Below are 21937 nucleotides of genomic sequence, written 5' to 3'. Positions count from 1 at the left end.
GCGTGTCGCCGCCCCGGGGTGCAGCTCCGGCTCGCTGAGGCGGGCGGCGTGCCGGGCGCCCGCACCTGCCGGTGCCTTCTCCCCCCCACCCCCGTCCCGCCCTGTGGTTCCTCCCGCTGCCCGCACGCGGCGCTGCGGACGAGCCCACGCGGGAGGCGGCCGGGGGGGGCGGGGAGGGCGGGCGGTCAGGCGCGCGGCCGGCGCGGGGCGCGCGCGGCTGGGCTCGGCGCGGAGCGGGCGGCGGCGGCGGCGGGGGAAGATGGAAGGAGCCTCCTTCGGAGCGGGCCGGGCGGGGGGGGCCATCGACCCCGTGGATTTCCTGAAGCAGCCGCAGACCATCCTCCGGGTGACCACCTGGGTAAGGCGGAACGGCCCCTCCCGGCCGGGAAACGGGGCCGCGGGGCATGGGCACCGGGCGTTGGGCGGCAGCGTCTGGCCCGCGGGCAGCGCCCGTTGCGTCGTGCAGCGCCCGTGCAGCCTGCAGTGCCCGTTGCAGCGCGCGGTGCCCGCTGCAGCGCGCCAGGTATCGTGCACGGTCCGTGCGATGCGCGGGGCTGGCCGGCTCCCCTGGGTGTTTGCAGGGAGATTCCCTGGGAACGGGGCAAGGCGCGGCGGGTGCGTGTGCCGCTCTGCCCCTTCCCGGTTCTGTCCCTGGTGCCTGAGCAAAGGGCGAGGCGGTGGGGTGTAAATCGGGGAGGCAGAGGACATTTTCCTTCCTTCCACGCTCCATGCATGAGTGCGTGTGGCAGAAGAAGCCCGGGAGCCAGCCCTGCCCGGTTTTCCCTGTTCTGCTGAAAGGATGTCATATTTTTTGGCCGTTTCCCATCTACGAGTTCCACCGTGAAGCAGAAAGCCGGAGGTGAATACGCTGTGCAGCCGCTCAGGGAAGGCTTTGCTTGCCCGTGGTCCGTGAATAAGCATCAGCGAAGCTGCGCACTGATGCTCGCAGGGGCCGTGGTGCCCGGCTGCCCGAGCGAGGGGTAAGGGTGGCCGCTAATTCGCCTCCAGCCTGGCTTTTACCTGCCAGGATGTGCAAGGGTGCGTGGCCCTGGGAGGTCGGCAATGCCTGGCCCTTCCCAAAAGCCCCCGATGGGAAGGGTCTGCCCGGCTGTCCCCGCAGCCAGCTCCTGGCCCTGGTGCTTGGCCGAAGGCTGCGGACGAGCTGAGCGAAGCCTGGGGGGCTCGTCCTCGCCCGTGACACACCTCGGCCGCCAGCGCTGGCTCTGTGTCACCTTCAGCAGTGCCAAATGCAGGCAGTGAGCGAAGGAAAGGTGTGACGAGAGGGTGCTGCCCCCCCGGCTGCCCTCCTTCAGGGTGTGTTTGTGGGGCTCTCTGGAGCGGGGTGCCCCGGGCAAGGCCCTGTGCAGCACGGCATGGGAGCATGTGCTTGTCTTTAAGCACATGAGCAATTCCAGCTGCAATCACATGCTTAAGGTTAAACCATATACATGCTTAGGTGTTCTGCTGGATGGGAACCAGTGTGCTTTGCAGGGCTTTGAGAAAGCCTCCCACCCCATTACTGGAGAAGAAGGGAGGCCAGGTATGGGTCTGGAGCATCCAGCTTGGGGTAGATGGGGGTTTGGGCAGGGTTCGGGTACCTGGCAGCGGTCATTTCCTAGAAGCATTGCCTGAGTCCAAAAAACTTAGTCTGGATCCACCTGGATCCTCCTTGAGTGGCAATGGCAAGCTGTTAGCAATGGTGCTGGTTTTGAGCACGGTGAGATAAATTGTTGGTTGACCCGCAGATGCTGAGTTAGGCTCCTCATAAAATAAATCTGCCATCATGCACCCAGAGAGCTCACCATCCTTGTGCAGAAGGCGGTTGAACACTGCTGGGAAGCAGGGACAGAGTATGGACTACAGAGATAAAATAAATATCCCAGCTTAGAAAATATTCATGCACATGTTCACTGGCTGGTTTATTCAGTGGAGAAGCCACTCGTTTCATGGTTCTGCGTTCACAGGGAATCTGTGAAAACTGAGCACTTACAACTACGGAAACACATCAACTTATCTCTGAACAAGTGCAGGGACCCGCTGATGTGGACGAACGCAGGATACGCACTGTGCAGTCCCAGGCGTAAGTGTTTGCAGTGTTGAGAGTTGGCTCCAAAGCCCACTGAGCTCAAAGGCATTTGTTTGCTGTTTTCGGTGGGCTGTGGATCAGGCTGTGGAAGCTCACGTTAAAAGCCCTTTGGACCACTTTGCCCAGGTCTCACATTTGCTGGCAGATCTGTCAGGGACCCTTCTCCATCGCCGCTCCAGCTTGGGGGTTCAGAGCCCCGGCTGACCTTCGCCCAGCTGTTGCAGTCCAGTTATCTGTATCTTAAACCAGTTCAGCATTTACGACTCCTTTCCAGTGTGAGCGGGGACTTCAGTCGCATGAGAGGTGTGAGTGGAGGTTTCCTGCCCGCCCGCTTGCGTGACCGTTGCTGGTCCTTTGGGCTTTTGTAAAGCAACATGTGCCCGGGCTCCTGAGCGGTTGCTCTGCTGCTCTTGCCAGACAGGGCCCATGTCAAGAGGGAGAGCTTGGAGGGAGGAGGCAGCCAAAAGGGTTTGCTTGCAGGGTCTCTGCGGCCTTTCTGTTCTGCCCTGGCGCTCATAATTGCTGCCTCAGGAGAGTGTGGCAGTGCCGTGGCGCGGGGCGATGTCTGTTCCTTACCACACCGTGCTGGCGGCCAGGCAGGTGACAAGGACCAGTGCCTCGCCGTGACACTCCCTGATTCACGAGATTCACAAAGTAAACAGAAACCTTCCCGGGCTTTGCTGCCTGCCGTCACGGGGGAGGCGAGCTGCCTGCGCCTGCACATAACAGCCATGGATGGTTATTCAGAAAGCCCTTGACTGAGGCTTTGAGGATGACTGAGTTTAAGGTGTTTGGGTGGGTTTTCTTACGTGGTTTTCCTTCCTGTGCTTTGTTGTTGTGTCTTTTTAAACGTTTTTAACCTGTGCAGTTGGGTCAGATCTCAGAGACGTAACCCTTGCTGCACGTATGACATTACGCTCCTTTGGTGACAAGAGGAGGGAGCTGCCTGGGATGTGCTGGCTATGGAGTGTGGGCGATGGAGAACCACCATGAGGCTTTGGCGCCAGCCTTGTGAGTCTGATGCGAGCGACTCGGTGCCGATCTGGCTGATGGCCATTGCTGGGGTTTCACGACGAGAGACTGCCAAAGGAGGGTCCAGCTGCATTTTGTGACTCCAGTAGCTGCTTTGGGGCTGTGGGTTCAGACCTTGTGCTGGCAAACATCTAAGGAACTGTCAGGTGAATGGTGACCTCACTGTACAAATCCTCAAATGTAAGTGATGGTAAAAGGGCATTCCTGATTCTACCTCACACAGTAACCTCTCCCTGGCAGACATCGTAACTCTGAGTATCTGAAGGGATGAAACTGCTCCTGGCATGAACTGTGAAATCAAAAGCTGGAAAGAACCATTTAACAGTTCCTCATTCATCTCTTCCCCCTCTGTCTGATGCAGTTTCTCAGATGAAGATGTGATCACTCTTGTGGTTTCCTCTAGAGCCATTTTTTGCACAAACAAACCCAATAATCACAAAGGCCTGCAGAATCATGAGTTCCTTTCTCTGCAAATGCCAGCACTAGCTAGACTTTCAAGTGGCCATGCAGCTTTGCATTGTTCATTTAACGGTGGTTTATGTTTGACTTTTAAAAGCAGTTCTGGGAAATATTCTAGTAAAGTAAATGTTTTCAGTAATTTCTGTGAATTTCAGTAAGAGCAACAGTAAAAGCCTTTTTCCTTGACATTTCAATTTTTGCCAGGAGAGCTGGAAGCCCAGATGCGTATGATTTGCGGTGGGGCAGCTGTAAGTGGCAGTGCCCATCAACAGAAGATGGGCAGAGTCTGAGTGGCTGGGCGCTGCAGAGCTGCCCTGCCCGGCGCTGGCAGCGCGCAGTGCCCGGTCCCTGGAAGGGCTGGGGCACTCGTGCCTCCCTCCACCCACCCAGCCGTTCCCTTGGCCTCGGTGGAGCTCAGCCAGAGATCGGGTCCATATCTTACTACCACACAGAGGGAAACTGAAGTATTTTCTTTAAAATGGTTATTTCTTGTTCCAGTGACCCCCCCTGTTGCTGCCTGCATGACCTGCACAGCTGGACAACCTTGCCTGCAACTGGCACGTCAGCAGCTGCCCGACCCTTTGCTGCCTTTTTCTCTTATTCCTTGAAGTTGGATGCATTTGTAGTTCGTCACCTGGATCACTGGAGAGAACTTTTCCTATGCAGTATTTTATCTCATTGGGCCTGGTATTTTGTTTGGGATTTCCTTGCAATAGTCTTATGCTTTTAAGACCAAAACCTTTATCAAGGGCCTGTATTAGAGCAGCCAAATCTGATTGCTTGGCAGAGGCATGGTAGCGAAGCGGCACTCCCTGTAGCCTTTGATATGCGGTAGGGAACTTTTATGGCCAGAGGTTACTTCGGCTCAGATGCAGCAAAGTCTTTGTGCGCTCAGCTCTGCGCTGGTACGGCTCTTAGTCCATCACACAGCAGATCGTTGTCTTTCAGCAAGGCAAATGCGCTTTGCTGAGTTGTGACTTTGGGAAGGGACGTGCCGAGTGGTGGTCTGAGGTACCAGGAATAGGTTCTTGAAGGGAGGGAGCATGACCTTTCCATTCTGGTCCAGGTTTGTTCCGTTTCTCCAGAGGGATGGGAAGGGCAGTATTTGTGCTTATGGTAAAAGATGTGTTTATTTTTGTTAGAAAAAACAAGCTCAGGAGGAGAAGAGCCAGGCAACAAACCAAGAAGAATATGGCTCCAGGACTGTCGCTGCCCTGCACCCTCAGGACAGAGCACTTCCGAGGAGTTTCCCACCCAGGGTGGAGCTGCAGGAGTGCTGTGGGGGCATTGCAGGGTTTGCAGGGCTACAGCACACAGCTCTTGTAAAGGGCTGGAGTTGCAGTGCGGAAAGCTCCCTGGCTGGAGCAGACCTCGCCGACTCCCAGCGTCCTTGCGGATGCAGATGGAGGTGGCTGCTTGGCATACCCAGTGCCAAGCTGAGAGCTCCCCAGGAGTCATCGACAAGAAACACGGGGTGGGAACCCCAGTGCTGCAAGCTCCGAATAGCTCCCGAGGCCTTCAGGGCTTTCACTGGCTCTTGAGCGCTCATGGCTCTCAGAGGAGAGCTGCAAGGCTGGTCTGGCAGTTAAGGAGCCCGCGGCGGTACTGAGAATGATTAGCGTGATCCTAGCTGCTTTGGACTTTGCCTGCTCTTGGCTGCTTTTCAGTAGGGTCACCAGATTTCCGTCTTAATTCTCTCTTTCTGTGGGCTGTAGATTAGAGGCAGAACTTAAATTTAACATTTTTGGTAATGGAATCATACAGAAGTTTAACTGCATCTGAGCTTAAAATGCTCCTAAATTATCATTTTCCTGTCATCACTGGTTCGAAATGCTGCTGGCATGCCACGTGCTCAGATTGGGTTACTAGATTAGGAACTTTGAATGAGCGCTGTGTTTCAGCCAGCATTTCTTGCCACATTAGAAAAAGTAATTCAGTAAAAATCGGTCATGTGGTCATCAATACGCATTCCTCCCGAGCTGACTAGCCTGGTGGACATGTCCCTAAACCTGTTACGGACAGCATCACACCACCTCTTTCTGTGCCAGGGACTGCGTCAGGTCTTCCCTTTGTGGCCGTATCCAGAGTCCTTGTGGGAGCTCTGGCAGTGCTCAAAGTAGTTCTTCAGTCTTCACACCCTCCAATAAATTATGCAGATCTGTGCTGGAAACTTCCCCGTGACTGACAACTGTGAAGATAAACTGGAGAGGGACACAGGACCCGATTCCCCCAGAATCTGAGCATGGTGGGTGTCAAAGGAGGCTGGCCCTCTGCCGAGGGTCTAACTCATCCCTGAGCAGCGTATCTGCACAAGGTACGTATGCGACTCCAGGCAAGGGCTTAACTGGGGCGTATGAACACACTCAGTCCTGGGCAGGATTTGGCCTCTGCTGATTTGACCTTAATTGTTTTCCCTTTTCATTTGCTGGTCCGTCCTTCAGTTGCAGGGTGGTGGCTCGAGGAGGGGTGGGTGACAAGCAGAATGGCCCCTGTCTCACTGATGCTCGCGTTGGGGTGGCGAAGGATCACCCAGACGTTGGTGCCAGCTCTCTGTACGCACAGTTTGTGCCCAACACCATTGATTGGGAGCTACAGCAGAGCAAATTAGCAGTGCATTATTTTTCTTCGTGCATTAAATTTCTTTGATGCTGACATTAATGGTTGCTTGCGTGTGTAATCAAAGCAACGTTTTGCAGTCTCCTACAACCCCACACCTTCTGGTAATGTTTTTTATAGATCCCAAATCAAAGCACAGTGCATCAGCAGTGGAAACGTCTCACCTTAAAATGGCTGACAGTTCACACACTGAAGCTTTCAGCTTGTGCTCTCTTGTGTTATTTGCTTTTTGCTGTCCTTACGATGGCTGTGCTCAAACCGCACGGTCTCCTGAAGCACATTTTAGGTCTTGGGCCACAGAAGGCTAGAAGCAACGTGGATGAAAAATGTGTGTGTCCTGGGGTCTAGCTGGCTCAGACCCCGGGAGGGAACACGGATCTGCAAAGTGTAATTACAGAACCGAGCCAGGCAGCCTGGCCAGCCGCCTTCTTCCAGATGGCAAAAACCTGGTGCAGAGAAGGCAGCGCAGGTCTCCTTTCGTGCACACCTAAAATGGTGTCTCCATCGCGGGGCACACAGGCATCCCCAGCGCCCTGGGCTCCTGCGAGGGTCTGGCAGCCGCTGTGGGTCCAGCAGCCTGGGCATGAGTGCCTGGACAAGGAGCTTACCCTCTCAGCTCCCCTTTCCTTTTTTTGGGGGGAAAGAATGAGATTTCACTCAATCTCCTGCCGCAGGGCTGCCTGCATGTCTGTGCTGCCTCCCCGGGCACTCGGTCACTTAACAGCCATTGCCAGAGAGGGCAAAAGAGGGAGGAGGACTTGCCTAAAATAGAGTGAGTGGGGAAAACAGGAGATGAGAGCAAGCAAGGAAAGCGGGCGAGATGTGCCTGTGGGTCCAATACTTTGGATACCAAAGCCAGCCTTGGAGCAGCAGGCTCCAGGCTCCAGCCACGGGTAAGCAGCATCCCTAGGGTGCTCTCCTGGGTTTTTAGGGTGATACTCAAAACCCCTCTGGTTTCAGCTTTGCACCAGCCATTTTCCAGAGCCCATGACGGCCAGCATACCCCCTGCTTGCTGGCCCGGCGAGGTGTCCCCTCTTCCTCAGAAGCAAGCTTTAAACTGGGGGAACTGGGCAGTTGGCTTTCATTAAGAGGCGAGGTCCTTGACTTCTCCCTGGTTTGGTGTAACACGAGCTCTCTTCGCACTTGCACGAGTAGCTTGATCTGCGTCATCGTGGGTCCAAGCCACTCCCTGACCGACGTTGTTCTCCCTCCCAGGGTGTGACTGAGGCACAGAAGCTCCTTTGTGTGGCCGAAGTGTGAGTTTTAACGGAAGGGATGGAAGAAGACAGCTTTCCTCCTTCCCATCCCTCCCCACAGCTGAGTGTGAAGAGGAGCACTAATGGACTGTGCGGCCAGAGCCATGTGCCGGGGCCTCCCAGTCGTTCTCTGGCACTGGGGAGAGGCAGGGCTGAGCAGCCCACACACCAGGCTGCTGGCCAGGAGTCCCCGAGCTGCAACCAGATTTATGTGAAAGCTTTGGCGAGCGGGATGCAATTTCCTACTGAGGTGGCTGGAGGTAATCCAGTTTCCTTACTGTGTCCTGCACCGGTTCACGCAGCAAGAGCAAAATTTGTTGCTGGTTGTGTTGGGTTGTTCAGCTGGAGAATGGAGTCTCCTGTGAACGTTCAGGCTCCTTTGTAAAGCCTGTGAGATGTGGAAGAGCCCCCTTAGCAGGGTGACCGGGCTTGGGACTCAGCGGCTCACGCAGCAGATGCCCCTGTGCCCGGCGTGCCAGCAACCTTGGCGCTTGGTCCTGAGTGCTGTCACCGCCCTGCCTGGCCACAGGGACCGCGGTTTGGGGACTGACCTGATAGGCAGGAGAAGGTGGGAGCTGGAGGAGGGCCTCTGGAGAGCAGGGTTCCTGCATCCTTGCTCAGATTCGTAAAATCTCACTCGCAGTGGAAAATCTGACCTTGTATTTTCACTTTCAAGTCTGATGAACTGGTTGTGGGTTTGAGCAAGTGCAGTTTGTAGAGGTCATTGGAAAATGACACTTGTTTTGCATGGACTTTTCAAAAATGTGTGGGTTTTCTTTTCCCCCATCTACCCACATTTTCTCAATTTTTTTTTTTTTACCTATACTAAGAAAGACAATGCCACATCTATTCTCATTGCAATGTTTTACCATTTATAGGGGTTTTTTTAAGAACTATAAAATTTCAGTCACAGAGGGAGGGAGGTAGAACCCATGGAAAGACTTGTTTTTGCTGAAAAGCATGTTTTGACAGGAGCATTTCAGCCAGCGCTGATGTTTTGAGTACATCTATCAAATGCATGCGCTTGCAATTCGTTGCTATTTTGGCCTCCTGAGAAGAAGCCGTGTGTCCCGTGCGCTGAAACACCACGGGCAGCGCCCAGCCAAGGGGGTCTCTCGGGTCAGGTCGTCTGGCACCAAGAGGGATGCTTTGCTTTGCAAAACCCTCTGGAGTTTGACGCTAAGCGGTGAAATGTCTGTTCTTTCCATCTCCATCCCAGAAGCGCTGCCGGAGCATCCTCCGTCAACAGGCCCAGGTGTGCAGACCTGCCTGCGGGCAGCCGGACACCCCGTCCTGTAACGTCCTTAATTCTATTTACAGGAGCCCTCCCTCACCCCCTGAAACTGGCACCCAAAGGCAGGAAGGAGTAGTCCAGGTTGTTAATCCTGGGAGACCGAAGTAAAACACTTATCAGAGAAGCTCAGTACAAGTTTGCTGGCCTGCCAGAGAAATAATCCCATGGAGTCAGAGGCTCTCAATTATTCATGTTTTCCGGAATCACATTATTTCTTTCAGGGCCTGTTTTATAAATGCTGCTGCTATTTCTGATGGTAAATAACAATTTTGCATTATTTATGGACAGATTTTTACAACTGCTGGTGTTACAGCTGCTGCCAAAGCACTGGGAAAATTATTATTACTGTTTGTTGTTGTTTCTTTCTTACGATGCAACCCTCTTGTTCCTTGCCTGATGATGATGCGCCCGTCGCGGTGCGAGCCCTGCGCTCCGTAAGCGCAGTGCCGGTCAGGAGGAGGGTGCACAGGCAAGCAGGTGACTTGGGTTGCCATCGAGCAACCGTGGCTGGTGCTCAGAGCTGAGACGAGCCGGGAGTGGATGGGAACAGGACCCCCGCGTGGTGGTTAAATTCGAAGAGGAGGAAGGTCTGGTTGTCTCCCTGTGCCAGCCATGGAGAGGTCCGTGGGACATACGTACTTTCTATCTCCTGTTAGCGCTCCAGGGCAAATCAAAGGTTGCACCTGAATTTTGCAGGTGCACATTTGGAAATCCACATTCCTTTGTTCTCCAGTTTGGAGGAGACTTAGTGGAGACGATCGGAGACGTGTTTGCTAGTGGGACACTTGCATTTGTAAGTGGCTTCAGGCAGAACAAGCTGTGGCCCAGCTTCACCCCAGCACTGGAAGGAGTTTGGGGAGAGAAATTAAAATTAAATCCTTTGGGGCAGACAGGAGTGAAACGTTTGGCCAGTGCTTTGGAGAAAATGTCTAACATGATGTTATGTTAAAGAGTGGTTAGAGCTTTGTGAGTGGTTTGCTCGTAGAGTGGGTTCTGCTCCGTTCCACCCAGCTCTGCTAACACCGCGCTTCGGGGAGCGCAGGGCTGTGGGAAGCAGCCCGCGGCCGGGCATCAGCGTTGTGAGTGAGATGCAGGTGACTTTGCAAAGGCCACCGGCTGCAGTTCATCATGTGGCTCGTTGGCTGCCGCCTCTGTCTGTCGCCTGTCTCGGTCTCGTGCACTTTGTGTCATCTTGTCACTGCAGAAGACGTAGTGGGGCATCCAGAGCGGGAGCTGCACCGTACCCGGGGACACCCGCTGCTCCTGGGCAGCTGCCGTGCTGGGACGTGCTGGAGGAGCCTCTTGTCTCTCCACCTCCAGCTGTGTCCTGCGGGGCGGGGAGGCACGCAGGGGTGCAGGGAGCTGGTGCTGGTAGAGAGGGACAAGATCAGAGCTTCGCAGCTTGATGGCGGGGCATCTGCACGCCTTGCTTCCCTCCCTGCTCTCTGCTTTGAAATCCATCAGCCGTCAGTGGCGTGGCGCTTTCCAGGCTATGACGGAGCAGGCTCCAGAGCGAATTGTAGTGCGGCTGGTACCGCAGCTTCCGCCTGTGCCTTTGATGTCAGAGGGATAAGGGAATGACTTTAGCATGCAGCATCGTGCATGGCATTAGTTTAGGCTGCGTGCTGCCATCTGTCTCCTTCCCTGCTCGCAGGGCTGTGAAACACCCTAGGGTCCCAGTGGCTTGACCTGGAGAGCCACCAGCAACCCCTCTGCCCTTCCATCCCTCTCCAGGCTGCAAACAGATCACTAGATAACGGATGCAGGCGCTGCATCCTTCAACCTCTAAGGGGAAAAATTGCGGAGAGCAGAATGAGCAGAAAGACTGGGCAGAGACCTGGCCCATCTATTTATTTTTCCCCTCCCCAGCCTGTCTGGAGAATAACATCTCTTAAAATACTCTGCAAACCAAGGCACTGAAAAGCAGGCAGGCTCCCAGCGAAGGAGGACCCAGGTACCGTGCCCCAGCCTGAGGCTTTGGGCCACCAACCAGGCGAGAGTCGGGATCTGTCTAACAAATTCCGTGTTGCCATGGAGTCAAAGACAGGATTGAATCCAATTATGTTGCTGTTGGAGAACGGAGTTAAACGTAAACTGCAGCAAGTTCTGTTTTCTCCTTCCTTCTGCAGATCTTCTCCATCGTGGTGTTTGGCTCCATTGTGAACGAGTGCTATGTGAACAGGGACAGCCAGAGCTCCGAGCTGCTCTGCATCTTCAATGAGAATGACAGTGCCTGCAGCTACGGCATCGCCGTTGGCATCATCGCCTTCTTTGGCTGTATCTTCTTCTTTGTCGTGGACCTCTACTTCCAGCAGATCAGCAGCGTGAAAGACCGCAAACGGGCCGTCTTGCTGGACCTCGGCTTTTCAGGTACGTCTCTGGCTTTGCTGTGCTTGCGAAGGACGATGCTGGCTCTGTGGGCATCGCAGGGTCATTACTGTGCCCTGCAGCTCCACGCCTGAGTCCTCCCCTCTCCTACCACGCCATGGCACGACCCGTGTTCCTCGGTCGGGGAGAACAGGGGTGGCAGATGAGTTGTCCCATCCAGCCATGGGCTCAGAGGCAGCAGTGAGGCAGCCAGGGGACAGGGGGTGTCCCACTCGTCTGTGTCACTTCTGCAACCAGAGATATTCGCTGAGCTGGGTTCAGTGAGGCCACCCAGAGACGTGAGGCCTGGTGGTTGCATCTCAGAGACCAGACAGGGCGTTTTACCCTCCCACGCCTCCTGTTTCTGGCTCCAGCACATGTTGTTTCATCACTTACATCTGGGTCTGTTTTCACTTTGTGCATGTATGTTTTGGAACAAAGCAGAAACATGCTTCTACATACCACTGTAAATCCCCGCTGCCTCCAGGACTGCGGCGTGCAGGTGGGTCTGGGGCTGCCAAGGGCTGGCACGGGTCTTCTGCGCTGTCTTGAGCCCCTTGACCTGGGGCTCATCCGCGCAAACAAGAGCAGGCGGAGTGCCTTGAGCCGGGAGAGGCCATGCTCTGCTCGGCTGCTGTGGGAGTTGCCTGCCTGAGTTTGTAGCTGATGTTCTCCATTTCCAGGCTGTTATGTTAGCAAAGTCTGAAGGTGATTTATCCAGCAAAAGCGTTGCTGATGGCTCTTTGGTCCCAAATGAAAACATCCGTCATCGCCTCCCTGCACTTGCTTGTTTTTAAGGATGTTCTCTCCCTGCTAAAAAGTTTATTTCCTTGGTGCTAAAGCACCAGCGTCCAGCCCTCCTTAGATGATATTTACAGCCCTTCCGCGTGGCTTGGTGCCTGCAACCCTTCAATTCAAATGGAAGGGCAACATCATATCCATCTTCTGGCTGATGCTGCGTGCTGCGGTGCGAGGCTGTGATCCCTGCTTTCCACCTTGTAACAGCCGTTCTCTCCCCTGCCAGGCGCGTGCGAAATGGTGCCGCTCTCAATCTCTGCCTTATTTCTCTTTTGCACTTGTCAGGCATTGCGTGTGCGTTTATGGGCTTCAGCAGCGAGCTGGAGAGGACAGGTTCTGCCCTGCAAAGCCTCTGACGTGCAGGGGTTGTGCTCTGCCCTGGGCACGGGCTGCAGTATTGCATCAGAGCTCTGCGCTGGTCCACTCACCCAACGCAGTTGTGCTGCCAGCGGTGACGCTTTGTCACCCCAGGATCACCCTGGGTCACCGTGTGGGCTCCAGGTGCATCGTGTCTTCAGCCTGCGTCCAGGCAGAGACGTCCTGCTCCCTCGGGCCATCCCCTCTGCAGGCTTCTTGGTTAAAAACAGGCCAGTTGCTTCCTTGCTGGTAAAACAAATAAATCACGTACATGCAGGTCATGTGGATGCGAGCCTGTGACCGACACAGGGTCACTTATTGGGGTCTGCAAAGAGCCATCTTCTGTAGCTCCCCTCCAGCCTGGCACTGCCGCTGAGAACGCTGCCTGATGCGTCTCCCCACCAGCAGCTCCTTGCCTTTCTTGCTGCTCTTGTACAATCCCCGCTCTCCCCACTTAACGAGCCGTTTCCCACCGGGCACCCTAGCAAATGCTGTGCTGAAATCCAGCTTGGTGCCGATATAAACGGGAGCATTGTCTGGGGCTCTTGTGACAAAGTCCATGGTCACAGGTAAACACATCTCCATCTAGGTCTGGTTTTTGCATCTCCTAAGCCCAAATTCAGTGCTTATGTGCAGGAACCCCATTTGCTCCCAGGGGAGAGTGTGAGTTCCTGGGCTCTGGCAGGAGGAATTGATCAACCTGGTTCTTCCCCTGCCCATCTGACCCAACGCGGAGCAGTGAGTTGGACACGTAGTGCCCCAAGGTCCCTTCCCACCCAAATCCTGCAGCGATTCAAGCAGTGGCAGGAGCTGCCAGCTGCGCAGGGTGCTTGGTGTGCAAAGCAACCTTGTGCTGCACGGACAACCAATGGGTTCATTTCACTGGGAGATGTCAGGGTGGATTCGTGCCCAGCATATTTTATCTTGTTCTTGATGCCGTGCCTTCACTTTTCTAAAATGATGGCTGCCCCAAACTTTTCTTAGAGCCCTACTGCCGTAGCCTGTACACCCACTCACGTGGAAATGCCAGCCAGTTGGTTGCTCCCAGAATAAGTGTCAGTACAGGAAGATCCCGCAGCAGAGATGAAATGCAGGGTTTTGTTGGCGCATGAAGCCTCTGCAGTTGCAGAGATCGCATCCCACCATACCCCCCTGTGCTGCTCCCCGCAGCCTGGGCCACCCAGCCTGCCAGGAGGCAGAGCTGACCCGCGTAATCTGCCATGTTCAACTACCTCCACCTTAATAACCCCTGGAGACTTCCCCTGTGGGACTCTTATGCTCTCCCTTTCTTTTTTGCTCCCCACCAAGGATGGGATGCTTGGTTTCCTTGTTTTTCCTTGCAGCTGTTTCATCCTTTCTCTCCCTCCATATGTGATCGCTGCATTATTGCTTAATATAAAACCCCAAACTGCATCTGGGAAATAACTGAGTGAGGAACACGCTCGAGTGCGAGGGAGCGTTGCGAACCGGGTGGTGTGGGGGGGGTGAGGAGAGCGGGTTGTTTCTGTCCCTTTGCCTGGGTCCCCCGGGAGCCCGGTGCCGGCTGCCAGCAGAGCGGTTTCTGCCTCTGGAGGTATGGAATTGCTAACCCACAACTTTTGCTTGAAGGAAAGAGGACCTGTGCATTGGATCGGTGGCAGATCAGCCACCGAGGTGGCTGGGAGGTAACGCCGTGGCGCAGAGGGGTGCAGGCAGGGCCAGGGCGCTGTGCAAAAGCCTTTGCCACTTTCTCTCCCATCTGCTCTTACAGCTGCTCCTGTAGACGTGTGCTTGCTTGGGACCAGGCTGTAATTATGGCTGTAACGCGTCTTTCCTGGTGTTTGCACTCTGTTGTCTGTGGATCCTAAAACAATAATTATCTGCTGGCTCTTGCGGTGGTTCCTCGCGTTCTCCTGTTCCCCAGTGTGCTTGGGGGTGCAGAGCTGCTGCCGTGCCTGTTTCCAGCTGGAGCCGGGACCGGCACACCCAGCCACCCCACGCCACTGGTAGCTCAGCCCTCTTTGTGAGGTTTTAAAATTTGTGGGTAGTGACAGACACCTCCAAAACAGCCGCTTGTACCTGATGCTGCAGATACAGCGGGGACTGGGTGCAGGCTGCGCGGGACTGGGACACCAGTGGTGTTCCCGGTGAAGCGCCAGGTGCAAGGGGAGTCAGCCGCAACCCTGCACGTCTGACTCACGTTATTGGGTGCAAAGTCTCATCTTGAAGGAGCGCTAGCAGAAGGTGAACGTGATCACAAAGGAAAACAAGCGCCGGTACAGAAACAAAAATAGTTCTCCTCGAGCTCTCTGGGAGGTCTGATCTCACACGCAGGCGTGTGTCGGTCCTCCAGACTTTGAGCAGCGCCTGGCTGGAGTTTCTGGAGATGCTCTCCGTGCCTGACCCCATCTCCTCCGTTGGCAGCGATACCTGCTGTCCCACTTCCCCAGGGCACTGGAAGGAATCCTTTTTCTTCTCAGGAATCCAGGCAGAGCTGCATGTGGAGGGGAAGGCTTGTCTCTGCGTCATAAAACCTCCGGGAAGTCCACATGGGTGGCAGAAGTGACCTCAGCTAGAGGTTTCTGGCTGAAGAAGCTCATGGTTTTAGCACCGGGAAGGTCAGCGTCTTGTCTATCTCAGTGTTGCAGAGGAAGCCAGTAACTGCAATACCCAGCGCAGCCGGTGCGTTTGGCGATGTGCATGATGTCATTTTAACTCTTGAACACCCTTAGAAGACACCAGCGATAGATGGGGCTTTGTGGCGCTGGTGTCACGGCTGTGACTCTGCTTCACGATAGCGCCCTGCCCAGGAGCGTACAGGGAGGGTGAAGTGCCCTAGATCGTGTGTTAAACAGAGAAGCGGCTCTCCCAAACAAGTCTACTCTCTACAAACTGGTGGCACAGCCTAGTCCTGCTGGAGAACCCCGGTGTCCCTTGGTGCCAGCCCTGCGTGGCCCCAGGGCTTGTCCCCGAGCATCCCTCTGCTCCCCACAGTGCAGCTCCAAATTAACCTGTTGGAAGCTGCTCTTGCATTTCATCTCTAGTCTTTCAACTTCCCAACACCGCTGTCTGCAGGGAAGAGCAATTTTTGAGAGAGAAACTCCTGACTGAAGCTTGCTCCTCAAGCATGGGAGCGCAGTGCTCCCAGCTGCCGTGGGATTTGCTCCCCAGGTACCTGGAGGTGGGAGCGCTGCACCAGTGCAGCATCCGGAGATGCAGTTCAGCACCAAGACCTGTCAGGGGACCACCACGCTCACCACATACTGCTCGTCCGAGCTGCAGCCAGTGCCATATCCCAGGTGTGCGTCTTCTTGTGTCCACATTTAGGGGTTGGATCTGCTTCCCCTAGCAGGGGCCAGCTGCTGGTAAAGCCCCGTTATAACAGAGCTGGGGAACCAGAGAGCACCTCTGTCCCTGAGGATGACCTTTGAGGAATAGACCCCAGAGGTCTCGTTTAACGCTGGTGACAAGTGGTCATCCTAAGGGGAAGTGAAAATGTATGTGCAGAGGTTTGGGGCGGTTTTGGCGCAGGCATTAGCTGTATTCGGCAAAATGAGAGCGTTGTATTAGCCTGTCATTTGGAAAACGAAAGCCTGGGTGATCCTGGCTGGAGGTTGTGTTGCTGTGAGGGCAGTTCAAGGGGTCACACGTGGCCAGGCAGACAAAAGCATCGCTGATCAGGAAGCCCCGGGCCCAGTCACACAGAAGAAGGAGATGAGGAGCGTGTTTTCTTAGACTGCGTTTAGGAGAAAATTCTGAATCAAAGGCGAGGTGTGCGATGAGCCCTGTAACTCCCGCACTGGATGTGGATGCACGCGTGCGTTTTATATCACACTTAGGAACAACAGGCAGGATAAAGGGGATGAAGGAAGCTTCTTTCCTCTCCCTGGAGCCGTACTGCGCTTTGCAGCCGCTGCCCCGTGGGACCGGCGGTGTGGCTGCTCAGACTGATGTGCTGGCGATCCTTGGGAAGATGCTGGGTAGCTCAGCGTCCCCCTGTGCAGCGACACCCAGAATTGGTGGGTGGAGGGACCTTTGTGCTGGGAGTGCTGGGGAAAGCTGGAGACCCTTAAAACGGCATCATGGAAGGCTCCAAGGTTGTGCAGCTCCTCCTCCCAGCTCTGGAAAGCATCACTGCTCCGTACACTGTGCGTTTGTGGCTTGCTTCTTGGCTGTTTTCTGAGCTCCTTGGCATCGGGCAGTGCTGGTGGCTGGTGATTGAATTAGAGGAGCTGCAGCCCTATCTTCCTCAGCCAGCTGTGGTTCCAGTAAGGAGTAATCACCAGAGCGTTTTCACTCAATCCCGCAGAGGGGCTAAGGACAGGAGCGCAGTCAGGGGAGGGCAGCGGGGACGAGCAGAGCTCTCTCACATGAAGCCCGTGTGCCTCTCGGCTCTGTGGGCAGCCCTGCCGCATCCCTGCCCTGGGCTCGGTGCACGATGAGCACTGGCTCGTTTGCTGTGCCGACATCCCCAGGTCACTCATGATTTCTGTGTTCGGAACAGGGGTTAACCTCAGCCTGTCCACATTCCTGCTTCCTTGCCTTTTTTTAAGCTCTGCGGCTGTGTCCTTGGACCAAGGCGTTGCCCATGGCAGAGCAGCTGTGAAGCTGTCTCCTGCAGACTTCTTCCTGGGCTAGGTTTGTAGCATCCAGCCCAAAGCCTCTAAGAGCCGGTGGTGTCCAGGGACCAGACGGAATGGGGGGTCGACACACTGGGGTGCTGGTGCTGAGTTGGTAGCGTCTCGACACCTTGCAAACAGGCTGAGATCCCACAGACTGTGAGGACTGTGGGAGAGGGTGTGCTGTCCCTGTAGGACTTTGAGATCAGGCTGAGCTGTGGGCGAGCTAAACCTTGGGCAGCAACACACTGGGTGACCCTGCCAGGTTCCTTCCATTCCTGTTTTTTCGGGAGTTGCAAATCAGCCTCTTTTAAAATAGCTCCCTTTGGGCCACAGCACAGGCCGGGGCACACAAGATCGTCATTGCTGTTTGAAAACCTTGAGAGCAGCGTGTTTGTGCGTCAGCAGGCAGGGGTCCCTGCAGCAGAGGCAGTGGTGGGCAGGGAGAGTGCTGACCAGCTCTGTTCTCTTTCAGGTTTCTTGTCCTTCCTGTGGTTTGTAGCCTTCTGCTTCCTAGCAAACCAGTGGCAACGGACGACGATGAGCAGAGGGGTTTCACAAGGAGCAGACGCTGCCCGGGCAGCAATCACCTTCTCCTTCTTCTCTGTCATCATCTGGGTGAGTTCAGCTTCGGAGCTAAGGTGGGGAGAGCAGAAGTGAAACCTGCTCTGGGCTCAGCGTGGAGGTGGGAGGAGGAATCTGGGGCACGGTTTGGAGAAGTGAATCCTGGTGGGCAGCAAGGGGCTGTTCTGAGGAAACCTGTGGTCCCTTCAAATAGAGAAGAAACTTGTGATTTTTTACACGGGAAGCACCAGCTCAGTACCCTCTCGCTGGGGAATTCCAGACTTCCCCTTCTCCTTCAGCTGGAAAGTTGCGTTCCCATTGAAAACGTGTGGCCAGCCACGAGCTGCCCTTATTTCAAGGCCTTGTTAGACCCCTGGGAGCGGTTTGATTCGAAGCAAACGAGTCCCTAGGAGCAGATCTCTGCGATGAGCCGGTCTCAGGGGATGGCAGGGGGATTTTGGGAGCTCTCAGGCACATCAGCTCACCCTCAGGGCGAGCCAGGCTGCCCACCCCGGAGGCAGGGACGTCTGCCAGGGCTGTGCACAAGCCCCTGAGGCCCCTTGATTACAGCTGCTGGACCCTGCATGTACCTGGGGGTGCCCGCGTCCCTCGGGGGCTCCTGCTCCGGAGGCTGCGCATGGAGGAGCCGGGGTGGCCCCTGCGTCACTGCCACCCCTGCTCCAGCTTTTTGTGGGCAGAGAGCACCCAAGATGTGCTCTAATTTCATATTGCCTTAAAAGAACTGGGGCAAAAGACAGTCTGAGGCTTTCCAGCAGCAGACCTGCCTCCAGATACTCACCAGTTTAACTGCTCCCCGCTCTATTATTATCCAAATAAATCTCTTTAATCCCAGCTCCTCCACAACTCCTCTCCATCGCTGTATTGCCAGGCTGCCCATTTAGTGCAGCTGCCAGGGAAGGGCATTGGTGGGACGCTCTCCCCACCCCCTCAGCATCTGCTCCCACCCCGGGGAGCGCAGTGGGGACACCGGATCCCTGCCGCCGGCACGGAGGATGGCCGGGATGTGGGATCGCACCAGCAGCCCCTGCGCTGGTACAGTTAATGAAACCAATGCTCTGCTTCATCGGCACACAGCCAGCTCCGGGGAGCGGTGCTGGGCTGTGGTTGGGAAGCCGTTCTCAGCGTCTGCTGGCATTTTTTTCCCCACACCCCAAGCCTGTCATTTATAAACTAATTGAATTGTTAATGAAACCTCCTGAAATAAGAGTGAGCGTGGTGCGCTCGCCGCTCTGCCGCCCGCACTCCCCACGGTTTGCGACCTGAATACCAGCAACCTGGAAGAGGGTGAAGGAGTCTCCGCAGAACTGACCTATTTTGCTGGCCCAGGACTCGGCAGCTGTCCCTCCCCGCAGCAGATGAGTTTATTGGTGCCAACGGTGCCAAATCTGCGAGGCTGGGGACCCGAGCCCGGGCTGTGACCCCCCACCCCAGATGGAGCTTTGGAGGTCAACCTGTCACATAGAAATGGCTTCTTTGGCATCAGGGGTTGTGGTTTGGGGTTCTTTCAGCTCTCGCGGCCAGCAGCCGCCGGGAATGCTGCGACAAGCTCGGCGCTTTGCAGCAAGCCAGGGGTTGCAGGGTCCTGGGGGGACGTGGGGTCCTGGGGGGACACAGAGTCCTGGCCGCGGCGTTGCCGCCCACCTCTAACCGTCCTCCGTCCCGCGGCAGATCGTCCTGGCGGTGAAGGCGCTGCAGAGATACCGCCTGGGGACGGACATGTCGCTCTTTGCCACCGATCAGTTCGCCGCCGACCCCAACGCGGCGTACCCCGGCTACCCCACTGGCAGCGGCGTCGAGAGCACAGAGACCTACCAGAGCCCCCCCTTCACCGAGACCTTAGACGCCAACCCGAAAGGTTACCAAGTGCCAGCGTACTGAGGGGCGAGGGCCACGGAGCAGGAGACCGAGCCCTGCGGTGCCGTACGCTGAACCGATCGATTGCAGATGTATTCCGTCCCATTTCCTTACTGTGGCAAGTCAGTGCTGGGTTCCTTACTATTAGCTAGTTGTGCAGTGAATTCCGTACGGTGGTCTTGGTTCTTGTCCTACCTGTCCAAGGGTTTTATCAAAGCAGTGTTCCCTCTAAGTCCGAAGGAAGGAAGGTTGCTACCGCATCACCTACACGTGGCGAAAGATGAGTAAACGCCCTCTCTGAGGCTTGACACCGGGCAGTCGGCGTTGGGCTCTGCTGGGAAAGCCCTGAATACCTTTTCCTGTTAGAAAACACAGTAGCTGAGGAGTTGTTATTTATCTCGTTCTTCCAGAGCTAACACAGAATCCGTCTCGTGGCGGTGAGGGTGAGTGGGCGGTGCTGGGGAGATGGGCCCCGCGCCGCTCCCGCTGCAGAGCTTTCCTGGCTGTGTTCCGTGGAAAGCGCCAAATTCACAAAGAAACAAGTGGTGTCTGTGTTACTTTTATTTGTATATATTTGCTGTAAAAAAAATAATAAATATCCAAACAGGTGTTTCAAACAGCTTAGGGTGCAAGCGGCATGGTTGGGGTTGCTGTCGAGTATCCACATCGCTCCTACACTTCCACAGGGTTCTGGTTGAGGATGTGAAAAGTTACTGTTTGAAACTGGAAACCAGTTTGGCAATAGTTGGCTGCTGGTTAGGAATAGCCTTTTACCAGCGGAAAACACAGCGCGTTGCAGTTCCGCTTCTTCACCGAGGGGCTGGGAAAGTTTGCAAATTTACAAACAGTTTCTGGCTGGCAACTCTGAACGCTTTCTGACGCTCAAACCCAGAGCTGCCCGCACAGAGGGGTGGGTGTCTCCGCCACTCGAAGTCCAAGCCAGTTAGGAACGGCGTTGAACTGGTGTTTCTATACTGGGAGCAGCCACCGTCTGTCGGCAGCTGCAGCAGAGCCTCCGGGGTGAGCGTGCCTTTCACCCTGCGGTCTCTAGAAATGAGGAGTTCAGGTGGAGACCTGGAAAGACTTGGTAGGCCGTTGAAGTCCATCGTGTCGGGGCTCACGGCCCCGGGTTTGCAAACAGCGGGAGAAGGGAGTGAGTGAAAAATGCCCGGGCAAGAGGCTGCCTTTGGCTTTGCAGCGGCAAAATTCCTGCCTTGCCAAAAACAAATAAAGGTGCAAAATCCAGTAGTTCCTTGTCAGCAGCCTGCCTGCTTTCCCCGCCCGTCTGCCTGCACGCTGGCTGTGAGCTGAGCTGTTTGGCACTAAGGACGAAGCAGAGGGGCTGAAACCTGAATTCCCGGCCACTTCAGCTCCGTCCTTAGAGGCCCGGGCTCTCGCGGCTCGCAGGGGTTGCGCCTTGCTGGTTTACGTGCTGCCTTCTGACCTCCTGACAAGCAATAGTTACTGACTGCCCCAGCTCTCCTTGTAGCAAAACCATCCAGCAGGTTTTTCTGGTCATCATTAACACAGGTCATTTCTGCTGCTAAACTGCAAATAAATGCGTTAATTAATCAGCAGCAAATCTCATTGTGCGCAGCCGTTAGCAGTGAGGAAGTACCTGACCCCCCTGCTCTTCGGGCCGGGTTCAAGGTGCATTTGCAGGGACCGCTGGCCCTGCTGGCGCTGAGCTGCTCCCGCCCGCCTGACGCCGCAGGAGCTGCGGGGATTTTTCAGGCAGCGTTTCCCACCTTGGGCGCTTCTCCGAGGCTGCAGGCTCCCCGCGCAGCGCGGCCACGCGCGGTGGGACCGAGAGCTGGCATCCCGCTGCGGTCCCCGCCATGGGCTTTCCCCGCAGCGACAGCAGAGGTGGCATCTCCTCCTGGCCGCCTTTGCAGCCGCTGTGAGGGCCAGGCGCTGTCGGGGTGCCGCGGCGGCGGCGGCGGCTCAGGCAGGAGGATGCTGTGCTGCTTTACTGAGGGTGTCGCTTGCTCAGCGAAGGCAAGGAGCAAGGAGGAGGTGACCGAGGGGCCTGTGCCGGTGAGCAGCGAGACAGCCTTGCGTTAAGTCGCCCAGGAGCACCCAAACCCCAGTACGGTGTAAGCCAAAACTAATTACGGGACCCTCGCAATCCTTGTAGAGTCAGTCTTGCTGGGGAAAGGGAAAAAAAAGGCAAAGGAATTTCATACAGGGTACGGTAGAACTGTAGCAATATTTTCCTTAGAGGGAACACTGAAACTTTAGCAGCACAAACAGTACTTGTGTTAATATTTTAGAAAAATTATAATCAATTTAAGTGTTTAAATTGATTGTACGTGAGATAATGTCTGTTGAGTACATTGTATTTTTTCTAACTATATAACTGTTCCAGAGTTTCCTTGTAACCGTAAAGAACTAAAGCTCTGTCTGACTGCGGGCCGCGTCCTGACCCTGGTGTAACCGTGCTGAATATTACAACAGCTGAATGTACGCACCGAGGCCTGCGTTGCCTTTCTTTCCCCCCGCCTCCCCCCCGCCGGCGGTGGGACGCAGCATGGACGCACACGCACACCCCGCGCACGCTCTCGTGCCAGGACTGACCTTACGAGCAGCAGTGGTGAAACGGGGACGACTTCCGCACGACTTCAGCCCCTGGCC

The 21937-nt window shown here is 55.5% G+C and overlaps 1 protein-coding gene across 1 annotated transcript; it reads left to right on the top strand.

Annotated features, from left to right (window-relative positions):
• The first annotated feature begins 259 nt into the window (after positions 1-259).
• On the top strand, positions 260-21769 carry SYNGR3 (synaptogyrin 3). Its single transcript, XM_086760261.1, has 4 exons — positions 260-358; positions 10874-11114; positions 17340-17482; positions 19118-21769. The coding sequence occupies exons 1-4, from the start codon at positions 260-262 to the stop codon at positions 19325-19327; spliced, it is 693 nt and encodes a 230-aa protein (XP_086616387.1). The 3' UTR covers positions 19328-21769.
• The last annotated feature ends 168 nt before the right edge of the window (positions 21770-21937 follow it).

This window comes from Chlamydotis macqueenii, chromosome 15 (genome assembly GCF_036417535.1).
Source record: "Chlamydotis macqueenii isolate bChlMac1 chromosome 15, bChlMac1.mat, whole genome shotgun sequence".
Taxonomy (NCBI): Eukaryota; Metazoa; Chordata; class Aves; order Otidiformes; family Otididae; genus Chlamydotis; species Chlamydotis macqueenii.
This window is presented reverse-complemented; position numbering and strand designations above follow the sequence as displayed.

What these genes read in the sequence shown, in the direction of transcription:
- SYNGR3 (XM_086760261.1), top strand. Translation starts at nt 260, where the DNA reads ATGGAAGGAGCCTCCTTCGGAGCGGGCCGGGCGGGGGGGGCCATCGAC. An exon ending in TCCTCCGGGTGACCACCTGG is followed by an intron (nt 359 to 10,873) that starts GTAAGGCGGAAC and finishes TTCCTTCTGCAG; the next exon opens with ATCTTCTCCATCGTGGTGTT. An exon ending in GCTGGACCTCGGCTTTTCAG is followed by an intron (nt 11,115 to 17,339) that starts GTACGTCTCTGG and finishes GTTCTCTTTCAG; the next exon opens with GTTTCTTGTCCTTCCTGTGG.